Source organism: Protomyctophum bolini (genome assembly GCF_963924005.1).
Source record: "Protomyctophum bolini genome assembly, chromosome: 1".
NCBI classification, from domain to species: domain Eukaryota; kingdom Metazoa; phylum Chordata; class Actinopteri; order Myctophiformes; family Myctophidae; genus Protomyctophum; species Protomyctophum bolini.
Window position 1 is genome coordinate 34,980,702 of NC_137862.1, and position 11,789 is coordinate 34,992,490.

Below are 11,789 nucleotides of genomic sequence, written 5' to 3' on the forward strand. Positions count from 1 at the left end.
GAGCATAGCATAGGCCTACCCTCTATTTCTGGGCACCTTTTAATGTTTATTCGGTTTTATTTTTTGTTTTTTATTTCATAAATGAACAATATGACAATGTTGAGGTGACAATTTATATGATCTCTACACTTAAAACGTAATTCCACGACTCGTGAAAACAGCTTTTGTTTTGAAGGTAAACATATTCTTATTCTGCTTTAACTCTAAGTAGGCCTAACTTTGCGATGCCCACATTTGTGGAGCTGCGTAGTCTCGCCTTTAATCGTGTGATTTACTCGTCTAGGCTTTATTTTTCAGGGGTGATAATTGAGTATAATAATATCAAGTTATGTGGGCTACTGTACAACTGGATCAGTCTGAGACCGTTAAAAGCCGGGACGGATCTCTCATTAAGAAGCACTCTGCACTCTCACTCTCAGTCATGATAGTCACAGTCACACCACCAGTCAGTGAACCATTATTAGCAGAAACGGGAGTGCCTACGCACTTTGAATTATCCATTTGACTGCCTGGTGCAGTGGTGCTAGGCAGGCTACCTGCTGTGATCTATTTCCTCCGAGGTGGAAAGCCTAGTGACGCGAGGTTATGCTGGAGGCTGGAATTTAAGAATTGATTATTATCCGGTGTCCCTATTTCGTGCATGTCATTCCCCCAATATATTATTATTATTATTATTATTATTACTACATATACAATACATATTTTTGAGTATAGTAAAAGTGCAATATTTACCTCTGTGATGCAGTGGGGTTAGATGCATACAATGTAAACTAAAGAAATGGAACTACTCAAGTAAAGTAAAAGTAGGCTACCTCAAAATTCAAGTGTAAGTGATTTCTTTGATTAAAAATATATTGTGATATATATAGTCATTGCTAGTGTGTTTGTTCAGTAACAGGAGTCTCTGTTTATTAAAGAGCTTGAGAGCCAGGGAAATACTGAACAAACACTCTCTAGCAATGACTATCACAATATAGTGATTTAACCTTTTAACAAAAAACTTGTAGTTTTAACCAAAAAATATCATCTTTAAGTAGTCTACAGTACATGAGTAAATGTACTAGTTTCCTTTCCACCACTGCCTCTGATGTTATGAATGACGGGTACATTAAGAAACTGACATGGTGTCAGTTTGGTGGAGTTCAACACGGTGAGCCTCCCAGTTGAGTGTTATAACAACATGACAATGACAACCACTAGACTAGAGTGATATGCAAGGACATAATTAGGTTACCCGCAGCATGCAGTAACGTCTGCTAGACTGCCTCGTGGGACCGTCCCAGCTTCACACAAGCTGCCATAAAGATGTCATAGCCCACTGATTCTCAACGTTGGGTAGGCTACAGGGACCACAAGGGGCCCAAACGGACCCTTACGGATCTGTAACACTTGAATGTAAATTGGGGTCCCATCGAATAGGGGTCCTCGCGGCCTAATGAATATAAAACTGAGGGTCCTTGAAATTAAAAAAGTTGAGAATCACCTAACATGTTACTTAATTAAACTCAACTCAGTGTACAAATGGAATTGTGGACACTCAAGAGTAAAACAAAACGCCTGCGGTCTCCAAGGCTACTCTCAGAGTTACAGACATTTAAGGGTCAATTTGGACCCTGGTCCTCCCAGATTCAATGTGGCAAAGCTACTGTAATATCAAATATTATTATTACATGAAAAACAGATTCCAAAAACATCATAGAAACATTTAGTTGTGAGTCAAATGTATGTGGAGTTGGCAGGGTGTACTTTATATTTATAAACAAGACATGTGTGGCATAGGCATACACCAAGTAAGGCAAGCTATTCTTGTCCATAAGACAGTAGGAGAAGTAGCCTATTTAAACACAACAACAAGTCTCTATCACATCTAGGTATCACAAAGTGCTGCATCAATGCATGCTGTCCATGACACTGGTAGCAAAGAGCACACACCTTTACAAGAGGCGGAGAAGACACTAGACAGGTATAAAGGCTATGCTGGCTGCTGAGGTTGATTATGAAGGACAACGCATTTAGTCATTTTGAGTATTTTGTGTCTTTAATTATTGCTTTGTATTGAGTTTTTTTGTTTGTTTTGTTTTGTTTTGTTTTTTTTACAAAAGGAAGTATGTTTAAACTTTTAATACATTTACAATCATTTTCTTCATTCTGTTAATGCATCACGTACAAATAACACCAAACAGACAAATAATGTTTTGCAGCTCATAAACAACGCTGTTGTGAAAATAATACAAAACCAAAATATTATATCAACTGTACATTTACCCCCCATGTTAACTCATTCACTCAGAAGTTCTGATCCCATTCTTCACAAGCACACTTGGTCAATCAGTGGTTACTCTTTGTACCGTCCCTAATCGTTAGCCTCATACGGTACCATACAACTAACAATACATCTACACTGGAGAGTATCACAGCCAGTTTACAGTAAAGTATGTACATACATTTCAACTAAGACTTCTAACAGGCAGACGCATTAGAATCATGGTGATACAGGGACTTGTTGCCATCATCTATTCAGTTTCTAATAATGTTGCACATGTGAAACTCTGGTATATTAATGGTTAAGCACATAGTAGCAAGTTTCCTTCAGTTCTTTTTATGAAGAAACTTCATTTTGTTTCCTGAAAGAAAATATTAAAAACAAAAATGTAACATTAGAAAACAAAACCCGATCCAAAGATTACATTTGTGGCATGTTACCCACACAGTTAAATCCTCAATGTAAATCTAACTCTTGAGAGTGTACAAAAGTGGACCCATTTGGCTCTAATGGATCCATTTGGCTCCATTTGTACACTCTCTGTGTTAATGAACACTCATTTTACAATGCAGTATGGAGTAATATTGCACTGTATGTGGGATGATTTGTGTGGTGACAAAACATACCGAGGCCTTTGAGGAATTTGTTAACACCACTCTGCTCTGTGTCTGGTAGCTCCTCCAGATACTGCTCCACCCTCTGCTCAAACAGTCCTGTGAAACACAAGATGTAAAAACATCAAATGTTTGATCAAAACATCAAACGTTTACGTGATATTCTGGAAAAATTACAGTCACTGCTGTGAATATGTCAAGGACAAACAGTCTTCAGCTAATTATTACAGAAAAGAAACATGCAGTACAACTGCCACCCACTAGAGGCCAGTACTAGTAAGGGTTTTCCTGTCCTGTGTGGACAGCAAAGGGGAGGGAGAGCATTTAAAATAAGTTAGTTTAATAACCAACAAGTAGGACACAGAGACAACAGCCTACCTTTTGCCCTACACTTCCGTAGCTCTCGATCTTGGATGAACCCTGCAAACATCTGAGACTCCATAAAGACACCCAGAAAGCGCCGGATGCTTTTAGATGCGACAGACTTCCGGAAGGCTTCCCTCTGGAAAATACGTTCTCCTCTCTCATTCTGAGTTAAGAACAGGGTATAATGGCCGATGGTCTCCAGGAAGAAGCGGATAAAAGACTCTGACACAAGGCTGTTTAATGTATTGCATTCTGAGGACACAAAGGAGGAGAGATTATTTCACATTATTATTCAAATTGTAATAGCAAATATTCATCTTACTAGATGTACACAGTATGTCCCACCGTTTAAACGCCTGATATAAGGTTATTTTGGTTTGATATTATTCAAATAATCTGATTGGTTCACACAAAAAGTACACCAATAACAAGAAATGTACAGAATATTCTTGGTTGACCTACCCTGGATCAGCTTATGTTACCAATAAAACTTTAACTTTCCATTTGAAATGTGTTATTGTGCTCTATCACGACATCCATTCATTTCATATTTGGCAAAGTTTGTTTGATTTTCTTTTAATGGTTATAATCATTAACCCAAATGATGCCTTCATTATGCCACTGTGGGAACATTGAAAACAGTGTGTGGCTAATCCTATACTTTTTCTCTAAGCAAAAATACACAAAATACAAAATCTTGAAGGTTAATTTTGTCACAAGAACCAATCATTTGAAGTTGTGACACCTGCCAGCAACGACAGATGATGTACATGCAGTTAGCTTGCTGGTAGTTCAACTACATTCATATATGCATATGATTCAAGTAGTTAAATGACTTCTTTGGCATAAAATAAAATGAATGACTCTTTAGTCTTTCATCCTAACCGCTGTGAGGGCATGCCCAGCCAATGCATTAATTACTCAGGACTCCAGTTCCTGGAAGGCAGGTGTCTGACTGATGGACATTGTATACAAAAAATCCCACCGTGTGAAGTGAGCGGCACTCTTATCTTCTTACAACATCGAGAAGGGTATTATTAATTACTATTATTATTTAATTACATGAAAACTGTATCTAAATGGATAAATGCTATTCACTGGAGTGCATGGCCTTTACAAATTAAGACTGTAATGATGATGTAAACCTTATGATAGGAAGTTGAACAGAACTGGTTCTTGTACATTGGTGCCTGGTCTATCTAGCAGTCCGTCACCACCATCTAGCTACCATGGCATGACAGCGTATTCAGTAATTGTGCGTCTCGTGTAAAAGCTGAATAAAAATTTTGAACGCAACGGGACTTTGCCATTTTATCTGGAGACCGTTGCCGTCTAAAAGTGGCCTAAATCTCTGTTGATCTAATTAGTAGGAATAACATCTGGTTTGGTAGGAAGGTGATCTTATTCACCTTCATCTGACTCGCTGTCAGAGTCCTGATTGATGATGTCACTCCTCTGATCCAGCGCTTGCTCAAGAGCTGACTGAAGTTTCCGGGGTAACAGCGAGGCCTCATCGTCCATCTATGAACACACAAAAAACATTGTGGTTAGCAGCCATAAACAACAATGTTTGTAAAACAAATTGTCAAAGGCATCCAGACATATACACGCATATAAAACAGAGAAACATGGTTTACAGTAGGTTTGATGTATATTTTTGACAAACCTGTCGGATGAAACGGTCAGTTCCCAGGTCTACCATTAAAGCCTGAGAGAAATGAAGAGAAATGAAGAGTGTTACACTAAGTTAGTGCAAACACGTACCTGTTCTCATAGTGTGTAGAGTAGAGCACAAGAGCCACACTAGAAGAAATGAAGTCACTTAAAAGGATTGTTCAAGAATGTTATGTGAGTCAATCAGTACATAAAGAAAGATGTAAACAGACAACAGATGTTGGTGACAGACCATTAACAGCACTGTGTTAAGCATGACCTTACACGCTGGGATAGCACGCACGCGCATGCACACGCACACGCACACGCACACACGCACACACACACACACACACACACACACACGCACACACACACACACACACACAATGATGTGCTTAGAGAGGCCTGCTGCACTTCCCCAGCCAACACTGTTGAGAGTGGGCCAAAACCCAGTGTGGACAGAACCCTGGAGCAGTGGCCGTCCTGGCACCAGCTTTACACCAGCTGCCCAAACCAGAATGACTTGGAACCGGTGTGTGTGTGTGTGTGTGTGTGTGTGTGTGTGTGTGTGTGTGTGTGTGTGTGTGTGTGTGTGTGTGTGTGTGTGTGTGTGTGTGTGTGTGTGTGTGTGTGTGTGTGTGTGTGTGTGTGTGTGTGTGTGTGTGTGTGTGTGTGTGTGTGTGTGTGTGTGTGTGTGTGTGTGTGTGTGTGTGTGTGTGTGTGTGTGTGTGTGTGTGTGTGTGTGTGTGTGTGTGTGTGTGTGTGTGTGTGTGTGTGTGTGTGCGTGTGCGTGTGCGTGTGTGTGCGTGTGCGTGTGCGTGGGTTCCAGCAGCACGGATGGTAGAGACCAGGTGCAAGACCAAGGTCCACCCTGAGAGGATCATGTCATGGATTATATAGTGGATATCCAGAGAGTGAGTTAGCAAACATACTCATTTGCACTTTCAACACAGGATGTAGGTTTCAGTCAGCCATTCATAGAACAAATGTAAGGATTTTCAAGAATGGAGCTACGCTACCCAATGGAACAGCATGGAAACTTCAGTCAAATTGACATAGAATTTGAAGACATTTTAGTGTTTAACAAGGACCTGGTTACTGGAAAAGGTTCCAGTATAATATAGGTACGTAGTATATTTTATTTTGAGTTTCTGTATTAAGTTTATTGTCTTGAAAATGTGTTTCTTTATTGTACATGACTTTATTGTGCAATTCTCCTTAGGTTTTAACTCTATGTTAATAATTCAACTGAACTAAACCAAGTTCAATTTATACACAACCGTGACCTATTGTTAGAAGGAACTGCACCACTTATAACTACTTCCTCTCTATCCGTCTTCCTGTGCTTTGATGATGTTGAATTCACAATTACATTGAAATAAGTCCTAACCACAAAAGGTTTGATGAGAATAAGGAAAGTGAATTGTCACTGTCAACCTGGCATCACTATTTTTGGTCATGTCAGACTTAGGCAAAGTTATTTCTTATATAAAACTAGCAAATCTGCAAAGCTCAGAACATGGAATGCGTTTTTGCTGAGTTGTAATATGAATATTACACTGGAAAAGTGTAGAGCATGATATCCGCTTTGGCAACAAAGTGCTGAGAATACAAGAAACAAACTGAATTGGTGTGATTCTGAATTACAGCAAAACACACACATTAAATCCATTAAAACATAGAGACACACTAGACAAAGAAAGATAAGCAGAGGCAGGGTACCCACCTCCTCCACAGGCAACTCTTTGAGTTTGGGCATTGAGCTGGACAAGAGACCCACCAGGAAGGGTGTGGGGCAGCAGACAATGTCTACCATGGAGGCTGGCAGCACGGGGATGAAGGTATGCTGCCAGGAGAATGGGTAGAGTAGTGCCACTACTGCATGGATGCAGTTAGACAGGGTGCTGAGGGGACAGAAGGACAAACATACATCATCAGTCACCATCACACTCACGCAACTCAAGCCTGCCACTGAGGCCACAGCAGATCAAACCTAACAGAGTCATGGAACAAACTGTTTTGCAGATGTTTCACACAGATAATGGGAAAAACATTTTTATCCGGGCTGGAAGGGGAGTGGTGGGTGAAGTGAAGCAACATCCTCCAAAAACAGCAGCCCAAAGCAATTATAGAACTGAAGTAAACAAAAAATAATCTGTTAATGTGTTCAAAATGCTAAAATATTTGATCATTTACGGGGCTTCCTGTGACCGAGAGGGGAGCAGAGCATTGCTTTTGCAAAGAATATTCCATTTCACCGGGATCTTCCAAACCAAATAACGACATGATCCTCTTTGCCTTGAAACCATTCCTTTTGTTATGAGGTGAAACCTTACAGCACTGTACCCTAACTCAGACACTCTTCTCTCCCTGCAGCTTGTGTGAGGAACAGGTTCATCCTGCAACAGAATATTGCCTGACAAAAGACGCTAAAGCACAGGAAGGGAATATAAATCACTCTTGCCACTGCCTTGGAGATTTCTACCCAGAACTCAACCCACGGCAGTGAACAGACAGGCTCACCCATGATAGCATGGATTAAAAAATATTAACTATCTATTCCTTCCAACTCTCTCATTTACACAGTTAACACCATTCTCTCCAAAGTGCATAGCAGTGGGCTGACTCTAAGGACCATACAGTATGCTAATACAAAGTAGGTTGATATGACATTTGAAATGTGATATGATGACACAGTATGAGCCTCCAGTCATGTATGGTTTGTCTGACAATGACGTGCTGCTATGGTTGAGCTTGAGCCTTGTTGATGCAATACAAAAAGTACCAATACCGTTTGACTTCAACAGCTGTGGCATTACACAAAGATCACAAATAGCAAGCCGTCTTTCTCACGGTCTCTAGATTGTTGACAGTGACTGACCCTTCTGTCCCCTACATACTGTACAGTCCATGCCCTGTACACAGAGAGAGTGAAAATAAACCATCAGAATTACAGATAGTGGAGCACTAACCAATATGGAAGACCGAGACTAAAGATCAAACATGGCATGCAAACACACTCTCCCACTTGAGACGTACTGTATGCACTTTTAACAAGGAATGTTTTCCACGGTTGTCCTACTCAACAACAGCACAGCCATCAGAACCTGCACCCTTGTGTTTGTCTGTGCTAAAACACTGTTTTGATCGTATCACTTTGAACCTGGCATCCCTATTTTGGGCATGTCATTATGAACACATTGAAAGAGAAAGCAACAAATGTGAAAATAAAATAAATGTAATAATGATAAATGCAATGCATTGAAGATCGTCTATTTTCCCTATTCATCAACCATCAAATTACAAAGTATATAGGCTAGAGCTTAGTGGTTAAAGCAAGAGTAACGAGTGAATCTAATAAGAACAACTATCAATACCATTTATTTAAGGCTGTGTATGTTTTCTCATTTGCATGTAACTTCATGCACGTCAGGAGGATTCACTGTGTTAACTTGAGAGAGTGAAATTGCCCTGAGTCAGCAAAAAACCCACAAGCCATAATAATCACAAGTTCCCCTTGCTCTCTTTAGGGCCAATTCCTAATCGCTCATAACATAAAGCAGGGGCAGGTCTCCCTGTCTGTCTGATTTCCATTTGCCAGTGCAGCACTAGATAATTCCTAAAAGATCCTGTCTCCTGGCCATGACATGTTCTAACAGTATGTGATGGGACACAGTTTTCAAAAACCCTCGCCACAGGCTACGTATAGTGCTGCACAGCACTGTTACCAGGAGATCACTTACACCCTTTCCCCAGGATACATACGCCTGGGAAAGAAAATCTGCAATAAAAATACTACGCTCTACACAGAGTTGCCAGTCAGCCCTAGAAAGACAGAGGAGGAAATCCTGCAGGGCCAAACATTGAGAACAGCATGCAGTAAAATCCAAAGCTCCCTCTTTTCTCATTACTACAACACTTTTTTGAATTACTTTCTTTCAGAAATATTTCTATAAATAAAAATAAATCAATTGACCCATAAAAGGGTGAATTAACATTTTATTAGACATTGCTTCAAATCTGAAGTCACTCCAAACTAAGCTACAGTAGATTCCCGCATACCTGAGCAAAATGAGCATTTGTGCCTGTCGTAGACATGCGCAAGTTCAGTCAGGGAACCTCAGTGCAGTTGCTGCCAGCCGTTAATTGGGCCGCCTCAGTATGACGCTCTCATCCACATGATTCACTCAGCCAATCACACACTCACTCCATCTTCATACCGGCTACTTTAACCGGAGGTTTGCATTCCTCTGCCTGCTTGCTTGCTTGCTGTTGCTATATCAGCCGGGACTGATGTGCTTGATCTGAGTACCTAAAAACCAGATCCAATACATCGCCAAACCATAATAAATATACTGCATTGCTGCAGTATATGCTGCATTATCTATATTCAATAAATATATATTACATCCTTCTTGAGTTGTCTGTCTGACTGAATGGATGTAGATCCATAATTAAAGCAAAACTATGAAAGTACACGTACAGGGATAAGGTTTGAGAAGGCCTAATGTACATGCTGACTGCTGAGGCTGTGGCGCTAAGTGACTGTATTTTTAATACTGCCAGCCTGGGTGAGTGCAGTACTGTACATGTGGCTGGGTGGACATATACTCCAGGAAACATGGGATTGTAGAGGCTTCAGTCTGTCAAGCCCAGAGGAGATGGGAGAATCCAAGTCCCCCAGAGGAGTGAGGGAGACAATAGCATGCATTGCCACATCATCTACTAGTCTATAATGCTGCAGCCCCAATGCACAGCACATACTTGTATGAGTGAGTGACAAAGACATCTTCTTGAATCTTGCCCACTGCCTAGCCTCCTATGGTCTGTGTTCTGAATCTAAAGGGAGGAGAGACTAGAGCTAGACCAAGAGCAAATTGAGAGCAAGGTTTGAACCATAGCTGTCAGAAACCAGCTCAGCTAATAAAAACCTTCACAAAACCATAGTTCACTATAACATTTTTAAAAGTATGGTTTAATACAGGCTAATAAGATGTATATGAAACTGCATGTTGCATATTTTCAATACCCTGGTACAATGTTCTGTCATGCACATGCACACGCATGCACATGCACATGCACATGCACATGCACATGCGCACACACACACACACACACACACACACACACACACACACACACACACACACACACACACACACACACACACACACACACACACACACACACACACACACACACACACACACACACACACACACACACACACACACACACACACACACACACACACACACACACACACACACACAATCAGCTGTTCTGGCAATGGCTGTGCTCTTCTTTCTTAAGCACTAACATTTCACATGTGTTTACAGTGTGTGGGCCCGGGGTTCATCCCAGCTCTGGTCTATATACTGTGGAGAACCTGCCAAAATAGTGACGCCTAGTTTGGCATTCTGCCAGCACTGCAGCAAGCCACAGACAGTGCTCAAGAGTATACAGGATGAAATCAAGTGAACAGGCTGCTTGTTGATTAGTGCTATACATTGTTAGACACAGTAGTGGCGGAGCAGAGCGGTTATTATCAGCCTGAGGCTTATGAGGCTTATTACTGCTACTGAAGTAAGTGGCCGCACCTCAGTCTGCATTGAATTTAGATTGAACTTTATTGGCCATTTTAAAGGCCATTTTTTAAATTGTTCTTCTAGAAGTAGGCTCGGCCAAGTTCCCAATTGAACTAGTTTAATAAGAGTGTTGGTGGTGTTACAGGAATTCCTTTTCCTCTCACACAGTGAAAATCTGTAAAAAGGCGGAGATTGTAATATGTAGCTATTTGAGGCCATATTCAATCAATTAATAATCCAATTCATTAATACTGCCCTACAAAGCCAAAGTGCAGTAACTACGCATTTGGACACACCGACTTAGTTATTTGTGTATCCCAAAACTCAAATTAGCCTTCGTGTTTTGGGGGATAAACAATTAACTCACGAACAGATATACAATTTGTGTAATATTACTTGTATGTTGATATTTTATTTGGCTGACCAGTTGAAACACATTTTTGTCATGTCAGTTATGGCACTTATTTGTCTTTGTAGGGCAGAATAGCCCAGAAGTGCGGAATCCATTATTGTTACTTTGTTGCACTTCCTATTGATATCTTCAATTGACAACTTGACAGACCAATCAGATATGCTGGAGGGACAGTCAGAAGAGACGAGGGGCGTAGAGAATGTACTGTATTTGGAGAAAACAGGTACTGTCTATGCAGAGGCCCAAGCAGGCCTTTGCCCCACAGAATAGTGAGCTTGATGAATTCACCATGGCCGTAAGAAAGGCTTTCAGAGGCCTTTGTTTAGTTTCCCCCTCCATAGTCCCCTCACATTCTCTCCCTCTCTCTTTTTTTTCTCAAGCAGTTTCTTCTTTTCCCATTCAAAGTCAAACATGTTTTTCTATTATCTTTCATCATAGCACTTTACTGCTCTGCTTATCCTTTACTTATTTGCTTTTTCAAACCAACTAAACAAAATGTTCACTTTAGCTATGCATCTCTGTGATCAAATGCGTGTTTTATTTTTGCAGATTGAGCAAACACAAGAACAGTGTTTAAAGTAGGGGATGAGTTGATCAAGGGGTTAACCACTTAACTATACTTAGTAAAACGGATTTGAGATGCAACTGTGCTTGGTGCACTCTTTTACACTCTACAGTCTACACCAAATCGCTTTCAATAAAATTCTAGATCTACAAGCTCACAATGCATTACGTTGTGAACTTGTGACGTGTTGTAAGCTAGTAGATCGGCTATTTTTGGCCAACATTCCTCCCAGAATAGGGATGCTGGGGGTTAAGCATGAATACCCTTGACAATGGAGCCACATGACGGAAAGTCATTGAGAGCCAAACGCTTGTCAGAGCCCTAT

At 40.7% G+C, this 11,789-nt stretch overlaps 1 protein-coding gene across 4 annotated transcripts in view; it reads right to left on the reverse strand.

The window, feature by feature from the left end:
* Positions 1–1,855: 1,855 nt before the first annotated feature.
* Positions 1,856–11,789, reverse strand: part of dennd2b (DENN domain containing 2B) — a 61,153-nt gene continuing 51,219 nt past the window's right edge. For 2 of the 4 annotated variants that reach the window (XM_080765028.1, XM_080765027.1), the window contains 6 exons: positions 6,626–6,803; positions 4,910–4,951; positions 4,653–4,764; positions 3,256–3,495; positions 2,890–2,976; positions 1,861–2,624 (listed from right to left, as the gene is read on the reverse strand). In XM_080765028.1, the coding sequence (XP_080621154.1) occupies positions 2,590–2,624; positions 2,890–2,976; positions 3,256–3,495; positions 4,653–4,764; positions 4,910–4,951; positions 6,626–6,803 (694 nt within the window). In that variant the 3' untranslated portion in view covers positions 1,861–2,589. Of the gene's footprint in view, positions 2,625–2,889; positions 2,977–3,255; positions 3,496–4,652; positions 4,765–4,909; positions 4,952–6,625; positions 6,804–11,789 lie in introns of all 4 variants that reach the window. The other 2 variants (XM_080765026.1, XM_080765025.1) reach the window with 2 other exon arrangements.